The 23,705-nt window shown below is 42.2% G+C and overlaps 2 protein-coding genes across 2 annotated transcripts; both read right to left on the bottom strand.

Moving 5' to 3' along the window:
* Nucleotides 1-1,333: 1,333 nt before the first annotated feature.
* On the bottom strand, nt 1,334-17,630 carry LOC308314635 (mixed lineage kinase domain-like protein). The gene is made up of 13 exons (XM_080762267.1): nt 17,528-17,630; nt 13,797-13,862; nt 11,144-11,316; nt 9,872-10,157; nt 7,962-8,048; nt 7,513-7,690; nt 7,294-7,391; nt 5,889-6,015; nt 5,260-5,344; nt 4,233-4,372; nt 3,584-3,633; nt 3,316-3,462; nt 1,334-1,831 (listed from the first exon to the last, which is right to left on the bottom strand). Exons 2-13 carry the CDS (start codon nt 13,858-13,860, stop codon nt 1,773-1,775), a joined length of 1,494 nt encoding a protein of 497 aa, XP_080618393.1. The 5' UTR covers nt 13,861-13,862; nt 17,528-17,630; the 3' UTR covers nt 1,334-1,772.
* A 1,642-nt stretch (nt 17,631-19,272) lies between these two features.
* LOC308314634 (transmembrane emp24 domain-containing protein 6-like) lies at nt 19,273-22,460 on the bottom strand (the record flags this gene model as incomplete). Its single annotated transcript, XM_080762266.1, has 4 exons — nt 19,273-19,500; nt 20,142-20,296; nt 21,540-21,666; nt 22,245-22,460. The coding sequence occupies 4 exons, from the start codon at nt 22,458-22,460 to the stop codon at nt 19,273-19,275; spliced, it is 726 nt and encodes a 241-aa protein (XP_080618392.1).
* Between the last annotated feature and the right edge of the window lie 1,245 nt (nt 22,461-23,705).

The raw sequence follows: 23,705 nt of genomic DNA, 5'->3' as shown, positions 1-23,705 counted from the left end.
TTGATTTATTTCGTTGTTTCTTGTTTTTCTCTCTCTAATGTAAACGTGCCTACTGTAGGCTACATTCATTGTATCGTTTAGGAGTGGGAAATGCTATACATATCTCAAAGGGGTTATTCGTCCTGTTCTAAGTGCTTTTTCTGGTTTTTGTATTGACCTGTACTACCCTTGAACTGTACCCATTCCAAATGTTTATACAAGTTAGTTATTAGTGCAGCAGAGCCCACGGCAGCCCGCGAAAGCTCTCAACAGGCCCGCCCTGCTGTTAAAACCAGCATGCATGACCAGCATAACCAGCATACCAGCATGTTGTGTTTTGATGCTGGTATGCTGGTGTTTGAATGGACCTGTCCATTCAAACTCTATAGACGAGCCTGCCCCAAAGTTATTAGTGCAGCCAGCCGCGCCCGGCAGCCGGCGAAAAAAGGCCCTCATCGAACCCTGTACAGTCAAGAGAATGTCCCCGCTATACCACCCTTAGATCTACTGTATGGAGCTCACTTGTTCTGACATTCCATATGTTGATCTGACCTCATCAAACCCTGTAGACATGCTCCAAGACAGGCTGCGGACCCCAATCTGAAAATATGTTTTTCCAGTGACCCCTCCAGGAGCAAAGATTTGAGGTAAAGGTGTGTGTATGTGTGTGTGTGTGTGTGTGTGTGTGTGTGTGTGTGTGTGCGCGCGTGCGTGCGTGCGTGCGTGCGTGTGTGCGTGCATGTTTGTTAAAGCTGACAGAGCGCACTCACAATTCACGTGCACGGGCATGATGGCACCATTGTTTAATAACCAGGTTCATTCATATACATACACGATAACAATCAACAACAGATAAACAGAGAAGAGTCATTGTTATACAGTACCTCCCAAACTACTTCTCGGGACAGTCATACCTGTCTGACTACTTCTCCAACGTGAGTGACACCCACCACAGCACCAAGAGGGAGCGCCCGTGCTATGATGACACCCACCACAGCACCAAGAGGGAGCGCCCGTGCTATGGTCATCTTGTAGCACCCAAATTTAGGACGCCCTGACACCATCCATTAACCCATTCTGACCTGAGATCAGATTCATACGAGGTTTCCACTGGACATACACACTGGTTTGATTAACCCCATTCTGACCTGAGATCAGATTCTAAAAATGTCAGTCGTTCTTTGATTTTTCAAAAATAGCAGACCTACAAGCTCGTAGCGCGCCACTCGGTGGCGCGCTATGAGCTTGTAGATCTGCTATTTTTCAATAGCTAAAGCATAACATGACATGAACACCAAAATGGCCGATAACGATTTAAAAAAATAACAATTTAGCCGATACTGATACCGAATCACCGATTCACCGATATACTGTTTATGTATTGTTTTGTTGTTTTTATTTCCCCCTTTTGTGCCAGAGTTAACACATACCTCTTCAAAACAACATACAAGAAAATACATGTTCAGAATCTATAGCTTGGTAGGATGCAGATAAAACAAACACACCGCAACATGTATATATGTTTGATATCATCAACAGATCAATATCGGTTAATGTCAGTTGTATTTGCCCGATATTGACCGATATTAATGGCAAATATTGGCCGATAATATACATCCCTAGAGAAACACTGATTTCTTTCTAAACTGGCCTGAAAGACAACCATCAGGAGACCACAAGGGGAGGTAAACAGTGACTTATAGTATGTCCTGAAACATAACACATGGTACAATAATATACATCCATGCATAAATAGTAAACACCATATGCAGAACCTCTGTGGTCTACTGGGCTTAGTCCTCCCACTCCTCCTTCAGCTGCTCCACCACCTGGCGTAGTTTGTCCAAGAGCACTGCCAACATAGAGAGAAATAAATATATCATTTATTTTGTGGGAGGTTTACACCAAAAGGCATAAAAAGTTGAAATGACCAAAGGGGACAATTGGGTACAACAGTAACAGACAGTGACCAATGGAGGTTAAGGCTTATGAGGTTTATGATAAGCACTTTTCACTTTATTATCTCGTTCCTATGTCTATCCACATGCACTTTTTATGACCTATCGCATATAGCACTTTAAACGCCTGCACTTTAATGGTTATGTGCACCTTTGTACTTTGGTATCTGCTATGTGAACTACCTTATTTGTAGGCTACAAAGTCTATGCTGCAACCCAATTTGCCCTTCGGGGACACTAAATAAACCTGAACCGTGAACCTTGAACCTTGAAGGCTAGAGAGATAAAACCAGTGTTATTGATGTGAAAAAAACTAAACTAAAAAAGAAACTGTCATTTAACGCATTTTGCCGGTTGCATTGTGAGCAGACAAGCCGGGATGAGTTCTATAGGGGCTGTATAGTCTCTGTATAGTCCACAAAATCCGAAAGCATTTGGAAATTATGGAAGGCAACTGTCTGGCTTGCAAGACTACCCCCGTTGGAATAGTTTGCCCCGGGCAGGCAGGGGTGAGTTTGAGTTTTCACATTCAGATCATGCCTGAGATTATAGGTTCTCCTCTGTTGCTTCTCACATTGTCTACTCCACTATTTCACAAACAGTGGCTCGCAGAACCAATATTCTTGTTTTCCCTATACATTTTGTTATTCATTATTTAAAAAAGATCCCCTAAAATGAATTTAATTTAATGTAATTAAGAGGATAAAAAATACTATACTTAATAATTTGAGATCTACAAGACGTTGTTATGTGACGTGTTGTGAGCTTATTATTTTTTAGATTATTATTTTCACTAGTTTGGGTCCCCGGGGAGACATTACACTTTTCTCTTTTGGGTCTCGAGCAATCTATATCTGCTTTCAGTATTCATTTATGATATAAGTTTTTCTATTATTAAGAGACATGGCCAAAGCGTTTCCGGGGGTCCCCAGCCAAAAACGTAGAGAACCCCTAGTCTACTATGCATTGATTTATTGATTGATTGATTGATTTATTAACCGTTTTGTAGAATTACAGTACATTTCAAGCATACAACTCAATACAAAAACTGTTGTTGGAGTGGACTGTGAGTGGACGACACCATAAAGCAGGGGTTTTCAACTGAGTATGAACCAGGGACCACCACCCTGACTGAGAATCAACCTGGGGACCATTGTTGTGTTGGGAGGGGGGGTATGGTCGTGGTGTGGGGGAAAGAAATTAACCTTCCATATTAAACTCATGTTGCAGTTTTGAAGGAGTCAAGGGATTCACATGTCTCAATGACTGTTGGTAGGGCGTTCCACAGTTTGGTGGCAAAGGAGCGAAATGAATTCCCATGGGATAACACCGATAACACTCAACCTGCTGTCCAAAAGAAGATATGAACCACAATTACCTCCGGCCGTTGGCCTGTCGAAAGGCTCGTAGGCGCGACAGGCGTTGATCAGGTCCCCCAGCTTCCTGGGACAGTCGTCGGGAAGTGGTTCCAGCACTTGCTTCTCGTTACACACTCTCTTGTAGATGTCCGAATGCGAGACACAATCTGTTAAGAGAGAAATTGTTATAACACGTATACTTACATAAAGAAAGTGTATACAAAGACAGGTGTACGGTCTACATAACGTTATAATAAGCACTGTTTTCAGGATGCATTGCACACACACCTTGGAGAGGAATCTTCCGGGTTGCGATTTCGAACAGGACCATTCCGAGACTGTGTGCATGGGAAAAGGAAAAGAAAACAATGTGGTTGGTTCATTTGTTCGTTTCGGTTAAAGGACCACTTCACCACTTTTCAACCTATCTTCATATAATAGTCCTCATTAATAATCATGATAAAATGGCACGATTTTTTTCCACTCAGTCTGTGTCTCATAGGAGGGCTGTGGGCAGTTCAGAAAACGTCTTCCAGTGACATCATCATTAGGCAGATCTTTTTTTAAACAAGATTTGTTTATAATAATGTTTAGATTTTCATTATCGTTAGAACGATGGCTTCCATTTTCGCATTGCAACTTTTCAGGACTAGAAAGCCTGCAGTTTCTATTAGCTTGGATTCCCCATCGATGATGTCACTGGAAGACGATTTCTGAACTGCCCACAGCCCTCCTCCATGAGACACAGACAGAGACAGAGTGGAAAAGAATCGTGCCATTTTATCATGATTATTAATGAGGACCTATTATATGAAGATATGTTGCAAAAGTGGTGAAGTGGTCCTTTAATTGATTATCCTCTGAACCTGAATTGTTTTTATGCATTTTATTTGTTTGTAAAAAAATATATATATATATGTTACTGTAGAGGACTGACCTGTAAATCTCACATGCCTTGCCGTATGGATGGTGGACATTGGACAGCTGCTCAGGGGATCGGTAGCGCAGCGAGCCCGAGCTGGGCCTACAGTTCTTCTTCATGGATGTCTCCGTTGAGGCCAGCTCCAAACCACCCAGCTGTAGAGTCACAAAACAGACAGAATGAATGATAATAGTCCTTCTTTCTGCTGTCTTAAAAGGGTGACAACTGAGAACCTTTTACCATACCATACCATACCATCTTTATTTATATAGCACATTTTAAAACAACAACGTTGTACCAAAGTGCTTTACAGTAAAACATTAAAAAACACAAGTTCATTTAAAAACCACAAAAACAACCACGAACAACATGCACAGTGTCACATTAAACATCGAAACATCTCATACTGTGCTTGGAAAAGCCATGGAATAAAGGTAAGTCTTGAGGCGTGACTTAAACACCTGGAGGGTGGGGGCTTGTCTTGTGTGCAGAGGCAGCTCATTCCAGAGCTTGGGAGCTGCCACTGCAAAGGCTCGGTAACCTCTGAGCTTCAGCCTGGTTTTAGGCACCACCAGGAGAAGCTGGTCAGAGGACCTGAGCGTCCGTGTCGGAGCATAGGGTTTCAGCAGCTCAGATAAATAACTGGGTGCCAAACCATTTAGACACTTAAAGACAAAGAGCAATACTTTAAAGTCAATCCTGTATCGCACAGGAAGCCAGTGGAGGGAGGCTAGTACAGGGCTGATGTGGTCTCGCTTACTTTTATTGTACGTGTGAGCGTTCTCTGAATTGTCTGTCTGTCTGTCTGTCTGACCAACCAACCAGCTGTACTTTTAGGTCACTACAATTATTTGCAAACCTTACTTCAGTCAGACAACTCAAGAAGGATGTAATATATATATTTATTGAATATAAAATGAGCAATGCAGTATATTTATTATGGTTTGGCGATGTATTGGATCTGCTTTTTAGGTACTTTTTAGGTACTTTAGGTAGATCAAGCGCATCAGTGATAAGTGCTTCATATTGAACTCAGACATACCTTGACTTTGTAGCCTTCAGCTACCATGTAGTTGTCACTGCTGATGCCTCCGTGGACTTTAGATCGTTGTTCTGACTGATGTAGTCTAAGAGGAAACAATCAGAATCAACTTGTGAGAGATTTAAAATGTGTGGCTGAACCCCGCCTGTACACTAGGAATGGATATTAGTAGAGATGCAGTATATTGAAATTATGACCGATATCCAATCTCCGATTATTTGCAGGGTCACATCGGCCGATGCCGAGTCCGATACCGATATATTTCATTATTATATTATATTTATATTGAACTGTTTTGCTGGTGAAATGGTTAAGCCCCCCCCCCTCCCCACTACAAAGCCATTGACAGTCACATTATTGTTGCATCATCAATATCTGTGAAAATAATCTGGATAATCTTGACCGATCCGAAACGGAAAACTTTAATGGCAGTTAAAAAAAAGGTACCAACAGTGTCATGTGATTTTAATTTAAATGACACATGACTCCCTTCTCTATAATCACGCCATGACAAGCACTTGGAATTGTAGGTTGAGGGCATTACATTTAGTTTGACTTGGTCCCACGATATTCCACATTTTGTGAAAATAGCTGATCTACCAAAGGCTTTCCATGGTGAAGGAACTCACCTGTAGATGCCCTGCGTAGCATCCAGACACATGCGAGCCTTCCGGCTCCAGGACAGTTTGATCCTGGCGTTGTCCAAGACCTTCCTCAGACCTCCCATCTCGCAGTACTCCATGACAATGAGTCCTTCTGGCAGGGAGAACAGACAGAGGTGCAGGTGTGAATGCAATCCGCAGTAAATAAAGGAAATGAAGCAAACAATGTGGCGGGTGAAGAGCTGAACACAGTTGGAGACGGAGAAGGCATATTTTACGCAGCGCAAAGATGTCCCGTTACCGTGGATAGATGTGGTCGAATGAGGAGACTGAAGCCCTGATCAAAATGAGGACGTGTACATTAATCAATTTCCTATTATAGCCTACAGAATATTCTGTCTGTGCGTGCCGTAAACATGGAGTGCTACTGCTGTCACTGTGTGGGGACTGGGGAGTTATATCAGTGCGCTCAGCGCTGTGCCTCCATGCCCAAAAGAACAGTGTGTGTGCGTAGAGAGAGAGAGAAAGAGAGAGAGAGAGGGGGTCCCAGACGGCACGATGCACGTTATGAGTGTAATTTTATCACCATAGATTTCACTGTGTAGGCTAGTTTATGAATGGAACACATTGATAAAGGTCCCCCCTGCTGCGTTTCCAATTGCTGCGAATGACAGTGTGAAGGCAAACCGCAGCAAATTAAATATGCAAGAATCCCAAATTCTCTGCGCATGCACGCATTGAGTCTACCGAAGTATTAGGTGAGAATGTGACCAGAGTTTAAAAAGCAGGCATGGCTTGCGCACATCCCACAGTGCCTCGCTGGTGCTGGACAAAAAGGTATAGACGTGATAGTGGTGAAGAAGGCCGTTCACGCCCCGAAACGTCGTGTCCTGAGTTAAATGGTGTTTTAACAAAATAAACACTGTTGTTGGAGCAAAGGCTGTGTGTGCTGGACTTCTCCTTCTCTAACAGACATCTCATAATATATTGGACATACAGTTTGTAGTCTGTGTCAGTAGAAACATGAAAGCAGACAATGACGTGGTTTCAATAATGCTTCTCAACTATAAACTGGAAATCTTCTCCATGTTTTAAGAGATATGGCTCAGGCTCAACGAGATGATCTCCATTGCTAAAGCTGGAACAATTAAATCCATCATGGCGGACAGAATACTCCAGCTAAGTTGCAAAAAATGTGGATGTCATTCCTGGCAGTGCTTGACAATAGTTGGGTAGATACTGTACTGTAAGTGTACACTGTATGATCTGGCTGCTAGGGTGCTATAGCGTGCATCTTTCACTACTGTTCTCATAACTGTCCCTGCTTTCCATCCCACCCAGGTGTCCCCTTGTCTTTTCTCCAAATCAAAATAAGGTGTGTACATTATTTTTTTTAAGCTTCTCAACTAACACAATTGTAAGAAGTACTCACCACCCTCCTGGAAACAGATCCCAAACATCCGCAGGATGTATGGTGAGGAGTAGCTCTCCATGGTCTCAATCTCCTTCTCGAATATCTTCAACACGTCGCTTTTGGGAAAGTAATATAGTACATAGATTAACACCATGAATATCTTCGTCACCTCGCTTTTAGGGAAATAATACAGTAGCCTACATAGATTAACGGGTTGGAACAAGGTGCTATACAAACCTTGGTATAACGGTCTTCTGGCAGAGGTATCTTTTGATGGCCACAGGATATTTCTTGTATTCTCCTTTGAAGACTTCCGAGATGTCAGTTTTCATGATCGCCTTTTTGGGACAATCAAAGTCCAGATCCTTGGGGATGATCTTCCGGATGTCATTGGGAATGTTCTCAGACTGATGAACTGGTGATGGCAAAAAAGAACACAAAAGAAAAACATCAGACAGCTGTCAATGAAACTAAATCCCTTTCTGGAATATTTTTTGGAATTAACATTGAAAAAGTCTATATATGCAAAGCGTAATGTGGAAAATGTCTAACAAATAAATAACTGTAATAGAAACCGTTCCACTGAAGTCTGGGACAAAATGCCATAAACTTTACAAACCACAACATGAATCTGCACACTATTATTGTATGAGATGTGCCAACTGACTTTAACGTTGTTCACTTACTCATTTTGATGAGTTTTTTCACGTCTTCATTATAAGTATCAGTTTTCACCGACAGGGCCTCCATTTTCTCGTCCAGAGACTCCAGAACTGTGAAATACATCTGATATTAATGCCAGTCACACTATTATATAAAGCTGTGCATATCTAACTATGAATGTACCAAGTCTCTTCTGTGTGTACTAGTCTGTACGTCTGTACGTACAGACTGTACAGTACATCTGTAATACAAACTCGAGAACCGTTCGCCCCACCGACTTAAAATTTCGACACACACGTTCCACACCACCCCCACAGGGAGTGCAGTGCCCGGTGTCGAGTCGAGTCGGTCGGACGCACGGTTGTCCAGCACCGCCACAAAAAGCTTCTGCCCAGGCTCTGGACAGGGCCCATTGCCCAGTGGCTCTGGACAGGGCCCACTGCCCAGTGGCTCTGGACAGGGCCCACTGCCCAGTGGCTCTGGACAGGGCCCACTGCCCAGTGGCTCTGGACAGGGCCCACTGCCCAGTGTCCATATACTTTTTTACTTTACTTTACTTTATTCCTTTATTTAGTCGGGACAGTGTATATTAATGAACATTACATTAAAAATGCAGCGTAAATATACCAGATTTATCAAAACGTGCTAATTTCCATCTGCAGTCCCCAGACATCAAACATCAAACAAACAGGACTGACATTCAGGACATAGCATACCTAGTACATTTCAAACGCAATAAATAAGAAGAGATTAAACTATTATTAGGGTAGGTTTACTCTATTTTGGACTAAGCGTCATAACATGCTCACAAGACTGTAGAGGCTCCAACGGGCCTCTAGCAATGAGTACTATTTGGAATATAGTGCTTTAACCTTTTAAGAAAACAAAAAACATCACATGGGCCTATCCTACCTTTTATACGGACAAAAACTAACAAAAAGGTTTTTTAAGCTCAATTGCAGCCCCCCAAAAAACGCTGAACTTTTAAAGGACCACTTCACCACTTTCCAACCTATCTTCATATAATAGGTCCTCACTAATAATCATGAAAAAAATGGCACGATTCTCAGTCTGTGTCTCATAGGACGACTGTGGGCATTTTAGAAACCGTCTTCCAGTGACATCATCATGAGGCAGATCTTTTTTTAAACAAGATTTGTTTACAAATATATTTAGATTTTCATTATCGTGAGAACGATGGCTTCCATTTTCGCATTGCAACTTTTCAGGACTATAAAGCCTGCAGTTTCTATTAGCTTGTATTCTCCATCGATGATGTCACTGGAAGACGGTTTCTGAACTGCCCACAGCCCTCCTATGAGACACAGACCGAGTAGAATCATTTTTTCATGATTATTAGTGAGGACCTATTATATGAAGATAGGTTGAAAAGTGGTGAAGTGGTCCTTTAACATTCAGTAGAATTTCTGAGGTCTGGGGTTTTCTGGCTCAAAGAAGTGCTCTGATTGGCCTGTGGACTGTGAGGTAAGAGTCCACGAATCCCATAATATGACAATTTCCCAGCAGGTGTCACTGTTGAGGCCTGTTTGCCTGTTTTCATTACAGCTCAAAATGCTTCACACAGACAAAACCTACAGAAAATCCACAGAAAGTTCAGGTTGTTTTGTGTGGGTGTAATTGAGGTCAAAAAACCTTAAAAGAAAAACGTCGTATGTATTTTGGGGGGCCTGCTATTTTCAGCATGCAGCGTAAAATGACTCGTACTGGATCTCTTGTCCACTAGTCCCTACCTAACATTTTAGTCTAGTTTTTATTTATTGACGAAATTGTCGATAATATATTTAGTCTTATAGTTTATAGTCACCATATAGCTTAGTTTCTATTTAGTTTTTGTCAGTGGAAAAAAGGTATAATTATTAATGACGAACACCTTTCGTTTATAGTTTTAGAGTCAACACTGCCTCGATCTTACTTCTCTTGGTGTCCGCACAGTCCTCCTTCCGGTCCTTCTCGTCCTCCTCGCTCTGCAGTTGTGCCTGGAACAGCCGGGTCACGGTCTGGTCCACGTGGACCTGCAGGTTCAGCGACAGGATCTGGAAGGCGTCGTTGAGGCGGTCGTTGACGCTCATGAACTCGTCCCCGTACTCGTAGATGTTCTTCAGCCGCTTGAGGGTGTACTGCTTGTCGGAGGTGTACTTCTTGACGAGCACCGCGGCGGACTCCAGCGTGAGCTGGAGCTCGCAGAGGGCCGTGCACACCTTTTTTTGATTGATTGATTGAAATATGTATTAATCCATTCTGACCTGAGATCAGATTCATACGAGGTTTCCACTGGACAACACACTGGTCTGATTAACCTCATTCTGACCTGAGATCAGATTCTAAAAAATTTCGATTTTTCAAAAATAGCAGACCTACAAGCTCATAGCGCGCCACTCGGTGGCGCGCTATGAGCTTGTAGATCTGCTATTTTTCAATAGCTAAAGCATAACATGATGCTAATACCAAAATGGGTTCCCGTTCAGAATGGGTTAACAGTTTTGCAGAATTACAGTACACATTTCAAGCACAAACTCAATACAAAGACTGTTAACTGTGAGTGGACGACCCAATGTCTGCCAACGACTTAATTAACTGCTTTTTTTAGCAACTCCCGTAGCGCCAACGACGTCTTTATCGTCTTTTTAAGACGTGTATAACGTTGGGCAAAAAAAAATAAAAAAATAAAAAATAAAATAATGTATAGAAACTGGCGCTCAGGGTCTTTTTTGCGCCCCATAGTGGCGATGGAAGAGTTTAAGCATTAAACTTGTTTACAACAGGGTCCACATTGTTCAATTAATCAAAACATTTAGAGACATACAAATAGACACTTCTATGTAGTTAAAGAACAGAACAGGAATTCATCATAAAGGAAGCAAAAAGGGAAAAATAAACATATACAGTGAGGGGAAAAGGGGGGGGGGGGATTCTGATTTTACGGGGGCCAGTTTCAAAATGCAGCCGTCCGTAGGTGCCCTGTGAGAGCGGTTTTGAAGGAGTCAAGGGATTCACATGTCTTAATGACTGTTGGTAGGGCGTTCCACATTTTGGTGGCATAGGAGCGAAAATAATTTAGTCCCTTGTTTGTGCCGAATCTGGGTTGTATACATGGTTTGTTGCACTTCCTCTGGTGTTGTGGGTGTGGACTTCGTTTACATTAAGGAAGTATTTAGACAGGTACATGGGTATCTTGGTGGTGTACCTGGTCAGAGATCAGGGCTTCGTCCCCTGCCTGGCTGGTGGCCGTCAGCACGTTCGCCAGGCCCCTCACGCGCTCCTTCAGCCGATTGCAGCGTTTCCGGTTGGCCTTCACCTCCTCGCAGAGTTTGCAGAGCACCTTCGCTATGCTCAAGATGGGGTCGATCAGATCCATGACTGGAGGCAGGGAGAGAACAACATTGCAACATTTTCACCATGCATGTTTTAACGGACCCATTCAAACCGGCGTGTCATTTTGTCATTTTTAGATTTGAGCTAAAAAAGTATTCTTTTATACTTTGGCTATTCAAATATATACAGTACAAGCTCATATAGCTATACGAGCTTGTAGATGTGCTATTTTTGGAAAAAAAAAGAATGAGAATTTGCACACATCTTTGAATAGATTTGAATAGATTTTAAAGCAATATTTTTTAACTCAAATCTTTGCTTCTGGAGGGTCCCTCCCAGGAACAAAATATTTTCCCCAATGCATAATCCTTTTAGGAGTCCTTGACATGAAAACATTCTGAGCACCACTGAAAACAGAAAACTATTGGGATTTATGTAAGACATTTGTATAGCATATAGGGTTCAGGTCTGTATAATTATGTCAATCAATGCTACACCAATACCAATAAGGACACACATGCTATCTAACTGCACAGCTGGTCTAGCTCGGCAGCCTCAGGCAAATACCGGCCAAGCATTTACTGTAGCTGCATCCATGACACACTATACTTTACTTCACTGCATCAAATATACAAAGACACCACTGCACACATTGTGCAGACTTCATCATTTGATGTACTTACAAATGTATATAAAGCATATACTGTACATTACAACTATATCTGCACTTATATCAATCTCAACTAACTGTTGTGAGGACAGTCAGCTGAGGAAGAGGCAGGCAGTCATTGTTTTGTAGGACACAGGTTTTGTTAACCCTTAACCCTTAACTTAAGACTTAGCTGAGCTATGTCTTAAGTTAAGGGTCATAGGTGTCATCATGCAGGTCATAATGCCATCAGCACAACAACAACAGTGTTGATTTTGTCGACTAAAACTAAGACGAAAAATGTTCGTCGGCTACCTTTTTTCACTGACAAAAACGATTGGAAACTAAATGAAAACGATAAGCGTTATGGTTATGGTGACTAAAACTAAGACTAAATATAGTAACAATTTCGTCAACAAATAAAAACCAGATAAAAATGTTAGGGAGGGACTATAGTGGACAAGAGATCCAGTATAAGTCATTTTACACTTGGTGTAAAATCAGTCATTACGACGGCATCAAGGCCCGCCAAAATGCATTTTAGTCGACTAAATCACCTATAGATTTAGTCGAGTAAAATCTCATGACATTTTAGTCGACTAAAACTAAACCAACACTAACACATTCCGGGTGACTAAAATGTGACTAAAACTAAGTGAAAACTATTCAAGAGACTATGACTAAAACTAAAATAGAAATTTGCTGCACTGCACAACAAGTCCATCTTGTCCTATGTTTCTTTTCTCTCATTTTCTTTATTTCCTCCTTCCTCCTTGCACCGTGACCCCGGGCCAGCAGTGTAATGACTGGGTGCATATTGTAATAACACGGCCGTACAGATACACAGACCTGCATCTTTTAAAGGTATAGACAAGACAAACGGGTTCTGCTGTCACCCAGCTGTCTCAAACTATTTCAAAAATCACTTCTTAAAGGGGAACTGAAATCTCTGCACGGTGAAACACGTGCCATGTTGTTTTCAACCTTTATCACTGACCATTTAAAACACAACTTGGTATAATTAACCTTTTCAACCTCTCCAATGCAACCTGTAGATTAAATCACCATCAAGGTGTTTCTCCAGTAAAAGCAGAAAAGTGGAAGAAAAACAACAGCATGAAGTCGATCATGAGTCTATCATGTCTCTCTACTAGTAAAGCAGGTCATTTATACACATTTCATCTTTATGAATATGCTGAGCCTGCAGTGATATACATAGGTAAATACATGGTCATTATTTGGAATCAACGTATAATATCGTATATCGATATTATATATCGTGGCGTCTGCATCGTGATACGTCACTAATACGTCACATTTCTAAACAAATTAGACCATTCCTGACAGTTGGAACATCATTGTAACATCCTCCGGAGAGTGAATTCATTAAACGAAAGCCCGATAGGGGAATCAGTACCAGAGCAACCACTCGAGCAGACTGCGAAGTGCCGGACCGGCAAACAACATTGGGCCAAAATGTCCTCTCAGTACAGGGTTGTGTATAGCATGGGATGGCCTTCCTCTGCGTATAAAGGGATTGTGCTACATTTCCCTCTTTTAAATACAATCTGAAAAAATGGTTGCTTGAAAACCAAAGCTGCAACCATTTATGATTATTTTAGGTGCATTTCTTTTTTCATGCTGTGTTCCCTTAATGTATAATATCATGTAAATGTATTCCACTGTTTGACTGTCTGTTTTTCCGTTTTGTGTTTCCTGTGAGGACTGCGGATGAAAATTAGCAACTGTGCTAATAATATATATCCGGTGTGTTTACGTCCATGTGACGTCCATTAATATGCATTAATTGTCCTGTCCAAATAAACAAATAAAAAATAAAAGTATCTAATATCGTGAGGTTACAGGCAATACCCACCACCACCGCTGGGGATCTTCAAGAGTGTAGTCGCTATGCACAAGATGGGTTCTATCACATCCATGACTGAAGGGAGAAAAGGGGAACAGACAGAGAGGTTGATTTGCAATGGGCGGATTCCGAATTCTGCACAAATTCTGCATGCACATTTTCACCATGCAAGAGGACAGACGCATTTCGGCACGTCGGCCTTCCTCAGTGTTTGAAACGACTACTCAAGAGAGTGCGGATATTCCTCTCTCTGTATATCTTACAAGAATCTGCACCGTGCTATTGTGAGAGACGACTCCTTATAAGACTCCCCCCTGAGTTCAGTGTGCCTTCTCCTAACATTGTTTTGATCTGGTGGGAGAGATGCTATCTAAGTGCAGGCCCGGACTACTAGACAGTCTGGCAATTCTGGCAGAAAGCCAGAAGGGCTGTGAAGTCATGGGGCCGTGCAGGGCTGAGCCAAAACAAAAAGACATAGTAGCGTCTTTGGGCCGGTGAAGACCACACATGCCAGGGCTGATGTTCTGTGTCAGTCCGTGCCTGCGTCTAAGTGTACTGGTCTAACTCGACCGACACAGAATTTGTCAATTTGACACCCAGCTGATCCACAGAGCAGCCTCGGGCCACAGGTATCCTGTTAACACTGTCAAGCATTTATCTGCATGACACACATACTTTACTTCACTGCATCAAACACAAAGACACCGTTGCACACACTGTGCAGACTTCATCATTATTTTTGTTCTACTTACAAATGTATATAAAGCATACGTTACAACTATCTGTACTACTGTCCTGTTCTGTTCTTTGACTATATATGGAAGTGTCTATTTGTACGTCTCTAAATGTTTTGATGAATTGAACATGGTGGACCCTCTTGTATACAAGTGTAATGCTTAATTGGGTCGTCCACTCACAGTTAACAGTCTTTGTATTGAGTTTGTGCTTGAAATGTACTGTAATTCTGCAAACTGTTAATAAATCAATCAATCAATCAATCTGTTCTGAGGACAGTCAACAGAGGAAGAGGCAGGACACAGGTTTTCCCATGTGTCCACTACACTGTCCACTACACTGTCCCTGTCCACTACACTGCCCACTACACTGTTCACTACACTGTCCACTACACTGTCCCTGTCCACTACACTGTCCACTACACTGCCAGACTTTGGGGGTGGCAGTGGCTCAGGGCCAGGGTAGAGTGGCCGGTAGAAGTGTCCAAGTGTACTTGAGCAAGATGCTGAACACAAAATTGCTTGCATGGTTTCCTCCGCCATCGGTGTGTGAATGTGTGTGTGAATGTGTGTGTGTGTGTGTGTGTGTGTGTGTGTGTGTGTGTGTGTGTGTGTGTGTGTGTGTGTGTGTGTGTGTGTGACTGTGTGTGTGTGTGTGTGTGTGTGAATGGGTGCCTTGGATACAAGTGCTATATGAATGAATGCACCATTTACTCTAATTGACTACATGAATACCACAATATCATGATCAAATGCACGTCGGTGGATGTGGATGTAACTATAATAATAAACAACCTATTTACAATAACAACTACCATCACTTCTCACTTCCTACTTTTTCCTATTTTGTTATTGCTACATGTCAAGCACGCACCCCCAAAGAGTGCTTTTTTCTGGTCTTGTGTAAGGTCAGCTTTGGCGAACGTGCTTTCTGTTGTGGACTCTGTAGTACTGTGCAGTAGCAGTAGGAAGCTTACGTTGTAGGCACACTACTTTCTGTTGTGGACTCTGTAGTACTGTGCAGTAGCAGTAGGAAGCTTACGTTGTAGGCACACTACTGATGCTTTCTGTTGTGGACTCTGTAGCACTGTGCAGTAGCAGTAGGAAGCTTACGTTGTAGGCACACTACTGATGTAACATAACAGCCATGTGTCAATCATACCTCTACTATCTATACTATACCTCTACCAATCTAGGAACCCATCTTGAAAAACAAAGGGAAAACAGCACCCTCTTTTTGTTGTGAGTCAACAGTCGAGAGAGAGAGAGAGAGAGAGAGAGAGAGAGAGAGAGAGAGAGAGAGACTATACTCCGGCTGACAGGCTTCTTTGGTTTAAAGTGGGAAATTCGGTATATAGTCTTTTTTCTTGGCCTAAAATATTGTCTATATAGTATACCGGTACATACATTCATGAATCCACTTGCTGACCGGCTGTCACTATTGGGCAATTGTTTTTATATGACCCAATACCATTAACATCCTATATGGCAGGCAAACATGTCAAACTTTCCTTTTTGCTTTAAGTAGCATGTGACGTGTCGAACTAGGGGGTTTTATGATTCTGAATCCATTCCAAGCATTAGTTGTGCACATAAAACATGCCTTGGGCTATAAAAGCAGCCATAGCCACTTGCCCAAAATAATGTGCTCAAAATGAGCTGACAACATCAGCACATGAGTGCATTTTGTCAGATACTGGAACCTATGATTATGATCAACCTTTGAAATGTAGACAAGAAAAACTGGTCCTGTTGGTCCCAATACTGAAAGTATTTAGAAAATGACTTCTTAAAGGGGAACTGAAAATCTCATGGTGAAACAGTGCTATAGTGCCTTGCTGCTGTATCACTATAGTATAAGGACGGTTTAACATATTCTACATGTCGAAGTGTCCTTGAGCAAGACACTGACTGAACCCCCGAATTGCTCCCGATGTGCTGGTTGGTACACCGTGCATGGCTTCCGCCGCAATCGGTGTATGAACGCGTGTGTGAATGGGTGAATGTAATGCATACATCTATGTAAATGTAAAGCGCCTTGGATAAAGGCGCTATATAAATGCACCATTTAGATTAAATCACCATCAAGGTGTTTATCTCCCGTTAAAGCGAAAGTGGAACAAGACTCAAGACTGTCAATAATGTTTCTAGTAAAACAGGTTATTCGCGTACAGTACTGCACATTTGATTTCATCTGTATGAATATGCTGAGCCAGTAATAAAAAGACCTCTGGGGTCTCTTGTATTGTTGAATGCCTGCACAGAAGGCCCCGCCTGAAAGCACTGTTGTTAATGTAACTCACAGAGTGTAAAAGTGAACCGACATACTCGGACAAAGCAAACGCCTCTACGCTCTGAAATGAACACTGAGGATGGACACACAGTGCACATATACTGTACGCATGGGTGCCCTGGCAGAAGGTAGATGGCGATCTACCAGTAGATCACAAAGGCTTTGCAGGCATAGACCACATGACATGCCCCAAAATATATATAATTTTAAAAAAAACCTACTTGAATTAAGGTGACTGATTGATTAAAAGAGCCTTTCAGCTCAAACACACAATACAAATGCAATACAAATACAAAGTCATATATACAAATAACTACGAATTCCATTTTCCTCTCTCTACTTCCCATTCCAATTAAGTGTATTTGTCTTATAGTAGTATGTAACGCCAGTGCTGCTGTTTTCAGCAATGGGATAATTGCTTTTTTACTTTTTTGGGTGAGCAGATCTTGTTGAGCTGGTCATTGTGAAAGCAGCTCTCAAGTCAAAAAAAGTGACATATAGCCTCAAACAACACTGCAGTCAGACTCAATACTATCCAGCCTCTCCTCCACGCCCATGAAAAGAATAAAAGTGAAACAATGAAAAATCTGTGTCAGGCCTATACTGCAGCAGGCCTATATATGTTTGCAGAATGAACAAGGACGTATAGGGTAAAGGAAACAACAATTTACACGTGAACTTTAGCAACAATTACAGTTGATTTCAATAGTTACCTGCAGTGAGTGTCGTCGGTTGCAGGAGGCCAGCTGTTCAAAACCCAGGCCGTGCAGAGGAAGACACTGCAATGGAACCAACTTCACACCCAGGACATGCAGAGGAGAACGAAGACACTGAAAATGAAACCAAACCAATGCTTGTTTTTATGGCAGACTCTGCTCTGCTCCTCCTCCTTTCTCTACTTCCTCTTTGACCGACAGCAGGTCTGACATTATTATGACATTATGCACATTCATGAGAGAAGTGGAGATACTTCTCTCTTCTCTAGACCAGAAAGGCTGGTCTAAACAGGTCAAGGAGGGAGGGAGGGGAGGGGAGGGAGGGGGGGAGCATCTCTGAATTGATGACATGTTTGGGGAGTGCATTGCATTCCAGAGGGAGAGGGCACACACATGAGGCCCTGCAGCATCGATCGTCCCCAAATTTATTAGAATCCCCGTTAGCTTTTGGGGGTCCCAATATGATTATTAATTTGTGGGGCCGTGGCATGAAGAGGTTGAGAACCACTGGTCTACATGGAGTGTATGTTGGTGGGATGGATGCCAGTGTTGTCATTATTTTGTGAGAGAAATAAGCAGCCGGGCCCAAAAGAAGCGACTATTATAACGGGCCACATGAGCACTGTCTCAAACCCATTCTACGGTTGTACATCTACAAGGCGTTGTGAGCTTGTAGATCGGCTATACTTCCAAAGACAAATTAAACTGAATGTAATACTGTGCGGTCGCTAGCTGGCACAAAATATTTTGCAGATGGGGGTCTGTGGCCAAATACATACAGTCTGAGAAAATGTGAAACACTGGTTTAAAGTAAACAAGCAAACAAACAAGCTAAAATATTCAACTACACCCAAATAATAACACTGGAATGCGCCGTACTGCTGATAAGTAACAGGGCAAAAAATGCATGCGCTGCACACAATGTTTTTGTACGCCTGTGTGGATATATAATACAATGTGTCTTACTCTTGAATGAATTGAAAGACAAGTAATTTATTTGACATACATTCTTTTTAATATCAATGTTATGTTATCATTAGAATCTATAGCAGTATTCTAGAGTAGACCATGCATTGCTCTACAAGAAGACAAGAAGAAGGGCAGAAATTAAGGCCTCGACACGTCCACTCCACTCTGGTTAGCTCTGGTCCATAGCCTTACTGCTTCGATTCTGCCCTGCAGTAAGGCTATGGTACTTTCACTTTTGAATCTCAAATCGAAATCAGACCAGCCTCTCCTCTTTTGTGGAAATCTCACGAACGTTTGACCTACTCACCAAAACAAAGGCGGGTTGTGTCAATAGAAAGCCTACTTTCCTTAGTGGACGCACTCTGAGCCCCCCACCACACGTATAAACAGTACTTTTTGGCCAGAAAGGGATTCTTTTTCACTGGAGGAAAAATATTCTCTATGAGGCACTTCTCTGGGCAATATCGGTAGAGGGCGCAGCGGAGTAACTAAAAGTATTTTTTACTAAAACTAAAAATCCCTTTTTGGCCAAAAAGTACTGTTTATACGTGTGGTGGGGGGCTCAGAGTGCTTCCACTAAGGAAAGTAGGCTTTCTATTGACACAACCCGTCTTTGTATTGGTGAGTAGGTCAAACGTTCGTGAGATTTCCACAAAAGAGGAGAGGCTGGTCTGATTTCGATTTGAGATTTAAAACTGAAAGTCCCATAGCCTTACTGCAGGGCAGAATCGAAGCAGTAGAAGGCTATGGACCAGAGCTACAGTCTGGTGGTCTCAGCATGTGGGTCTGTGGCTGTCCGTAGTAGCGTGGAACAGCCTCTTGAGGCAGTAGAGCTGCAGGATTCCAGACAGGACGATGGCAGCGCTCTGGGCCGCGGACCACCACATCACATAGCTGTTGTTGTTCAGCAGCATGTAGTGGTCCGACCCCCTCCTCATCCGAGCGTAGTTGTAGTAGCGCCACATGTGGTGGATTTGATACTGCAGCTTCACGGTGCTCAACTGATGGACACAGAGAACATGCAGTGTTAGCCCTTCACTCCAAGTCCCTCCCCCCGAACCCATCCAAGGCCCATATTAAAGATGGAGTGCCATGATTTTTTCCATCCTAAAACATGATCATCAGGTCTTATTATAATATAAGGAGGAAAGGGTACAGTATGCCTGTATGTCTGGTTTGCCTGGTGGGTGGTGATGGGTGGTGATCCACCTGAACTGAAGCCGCACCCACAGATGCAGTTGTATGATAAAGGGGGAGGGGTTAGGGGAGGGGCTGATAGTGTGAGGTCACTATATTACTGTTTATTTCATTGGCTGTCAAGGGTTCAGCCTCTAGGAAGAAACCCTAAATACAAAGTTAATACACCATTGCGCATAAAAACGACTCCAGGGTGTATAATGAAGTACTGTCACCTCATAGACACATGAACAGCTGGAAAAATTGTGGCACTCCGGTCTTTCCGGTTTTTCAGGTCAACATTTGTGTCAAACTAGAAACTGGATAGTGTCAAAGGTCTACCATACAGATTGGAGAGACTAATCACCAAAATAAATGACATAATATAGAGCTTCAAATTAAGTAAATCACTCTTTGCTGGAGTTCATTCACAGTGACAAGATAATGTAATATAAACACACTAAACCTCAATACTGGATAAAGTGTCGTTGAGCGCTGCTCCCTCCTTCTCCATCTGCTTCTTGGTCTCCTCAAAGCCCTTGTAGTAGACGCCGAAGTTCAGGAACACCCTCACGCCCCCGAACCGGTTGTGGAAGTTACCGAGGCACATCTGGTAGAATCCTACAGGTGGAAAGGTTATTTCCCCGTTCATTTTCCTCATAGAAAATTTCAAAAAATATTTATTTTAAGACCTTTTAAGCCTCGTACAAACACCAATTCTTTGGGCCGAACAAATAATTAGAAAGAAGAAAGAAACGGAAGGTTATTATTACAACACTTTTTTTTGTTGTTTTTCTTCTTTGTAATTATTTGTTTGGTCCAAAATATTGTGTTTGTTGTCATGAGTTGTCACGACTCGAGGTGGCTTCGTACGCCGCTTAAAAGGTCTTTAAATAACCCATTCTGACCTGAGATCAGATTCATGCGATGTTTCCACTGGACACACACTGGTCTGATGAACCCATTCTGACCTGAGATCAGATTCTAAAAATGTCAGTCGTTCTTCGATTTTTCAAAAATAGCAGACCTACAAGCTCGTATCGCGCCACTCGGTGGCGCGCTATGAGCTTGTAGATCTGCTATTTTTCAATAGCTAAAGCATAACATGATGCTAACACCAAAATGGGTTCCCGTTCAGAATGGGATAAATACTTTATGAAAACGTCTATTGGAAAAATGCATTCCATGAAATGCATTCCATGCATGCAAATTATTTCCTGGGCCTGGCGTCGTCATGAAAGAGGGCGCGACTGTGACACTCTATACACACTAGATCTCTTTGCCGTAAATAAGCGATTTACAGGCTCCATCTTGCGCCACCCTTATCCCTTATCCCTAAACCTTTTTGCCATTTTTTACTATTTCGATTTAATCGGTAGCAGCACTAGAATTGCATTGTATGTATAGTCGTAGCACTTCATAGTACATAATGTATAGCATAGTATAGTATAGATATAGTTTCATCATATAGGTATTCCACTGTTATGTTCATAGCTTATGCATGTTTCATGATAACGGCTTTTTATGTATGTGATGTAGTGCCATGCTTTTTGTTCTTGCTTAATGTAAATCACTCTGATTAAGAGCGTCTGCTAATTGCCTAAATTGTAATTGTAAATTGTAATGAAACAGGAGGCAAAGCAAAGTTCTTTGTTTACCCAGGGAAGTGGACTAAGCTCGAGATGCTTGTTTACAGCCACACCCTGCTCATAGAACATTTCAATGCCTTGCTCAAGGGCACTTCAGCGGTGGTAATTTTAACGTGCTGGTCCGGGGATTCGAACTGGCGACCTTCCGGTAACGAGGCTGCTCCGCAAACCGTTCGGCCACCACTGCCCCAGGCTGCCATTAGTACCACTGTTACCTGTCTCTTTGGTCTCAAAGTTGATGGTACCGACAGCATCGTTGGATGTCGTTACCAGGAAACCATCTGGCGAAGTGATGGACACCATGAGACGCTTGTCTGTGGCCATCCCCGTCACCCACTGCACCTGAACGCACGCACACGCGCACACACACGCGCACACACACACACGACATTTTTGGTTGTTCAACAGTGGTTCTCAAAGTGGGGTCTGAGGAACCCCAGGGGTCCTTGAGGGGGTTCCATAGGGGGAGGGGGGGGGGGCTGAAAAAGGAGTATAACAGTTTAACCACTTAAGCCCTAATATAAAGGAGGTATATGCACTAAACATTTGCCATGTATGTAGTGCTGTGGAACACAACATTGTCAAATGTTGTAGCTGTAGAAAGGGCATTCACTTTGAAGGTCAGTACTTGTTTAACCCGCATGATTTTGGACTGAGGTAGATTAAAATAAATCCTAAATTTTTTCTGAAAAACCCATGTTTCTGTGTCAGTGGTGCTCAACCTTTTTCATGTCAAGAACCCCCAGAATTATCTCTATTGGGCCACGGACCCCCATTTCAAAATATGTAGTTCCAGGGACCGCCCAGAAGCTAATATTTTAGTTAAGTTGTGTGCCTTGGATAAAAAGACGCTATATATAAAATGCCCCCATTTACTGCCCCATCTACCTGCATGGTATTATCAGTGAGTGTTTTCTTACCATGTACGTCAGGTAGAAGTTTCCACTCTGGTGGGCAAAGTGCCAGAAGCAGTCCATGTGTGTGGCCGGAACCACGATGGCAAACTGGTACCGGTCGGAGCCTCGGAACAGGCCCTGGTCCGCCTGCTCCAACTGGGGCTCGGATTTACGCGTCCAGCCACTATGACTAATAATGCTAATAAGCAGCAGTATAACGTAAGAATAAGACAGCAGCATGCTTACTGTACTCTACTGTACGGCTGGTCTGGTGGGGTTGGTTGAGGTTGAGGAGCTACTGAGAGTATTAAACACACAGCCCTTTTTTTCCCCCCTGTTGATTTAGAGATATCAAAAAACCCAAGGAGAATAATTAACCCATGTTAACATCTTGCAGTGTGGATAGAAGTAGCCTATACTAGTAAAAGTATAGCAAAACGTATAAATAATACTCTAGTAAAGTGTATAGTGGAATAAAGTAGGCTACTAGTGAAAAGGACAATGTATAGTGGAGCACAAGTAATACAGTATTGTATAATACAAACTGGGAAATAATCAAGTAAAGTCAGACTATACCTCAAAGTGAAATGAAAACATGAAAAAGTTTAAAGAACACTGCAATAGAGGAGTAAACATTACAAACTCTGAAATACAGATATGACCCATTCAGCACGGGAATCCCTTTAGGTGTTTTAACTAGCATTGTGTAATACTTTAGCTATTGAAAAATAAAATGTTGGAAAAATCGTGAAAATGTGGCGCAAATCTATTGAATAATAATAATAATAATAATAATAATTACATACATTTTGGGGGTCCTCGACATGAAAATGTTTGAGAACCACTGATATAGAAACATAGGTTTTTTTCAGAAAACTGTCAGATTTTAGAATACATTTAGTAGAATCGTCCTCAGTGTCTAAATGTGGTGTTCTCATAGCCATTCACTTCAAACTGGTGACGCACAGACATACAATCAATCAGTAGCAATCATCTCTGAGACAGATTGTAGAGAGGTAGAAATAAAGTTAATTTAATATCTGCCCACAAAACGGTCAAAGAACAGCGTGAAAAGGACTCGAAACAAACACCAGGTCAATTTAAAGTTTTAAACTGATGTATTTCCACCTTTCCGGTACATTCTGTAAGCACTTAATTTGACCTTGACCGTCCCTATCCTATGAGGGGTCACTTTGACCTTGACCGTCCCTATCCTATGAGGGGTCACTTTGACCTTGACCGTCCCTATCCTATGAGGGGTCACTTTGACCGTCCCTATCCTATGAGAGGGGTCACTTTGACCTTGACCGTCCCTATCCTATGTGGGGGTCATTCACTGATGAACATTTTCAAACACTGGCGAGAACTTTCAAAAATAGCCAATCTACAAGCTCATTGTCATAGCCATGTGTAGATCTGCTCTTTAAAAAGAAATATGAATAGGCCATATAAGTGGTTCATGTGTCTTAATTATTCCAGATCTCT

This window comes from Protomyctophum bolini, assembly GCF_963924005.1.
Source record: "Protomyctophum bolini genome assembly, chromosome: 4".
Taxonomy (NCBI): Eukaryota; Metazoa; Chordata; class Actinopteri; order Myctophiformes; family Myctophidae; genus Protomyctophum; species Protomyctophum bolini.
Note: the sequence above shows the minus strand (reverse complement) of the source record. Positions and strands in the feature narration are given on the sequence as shown.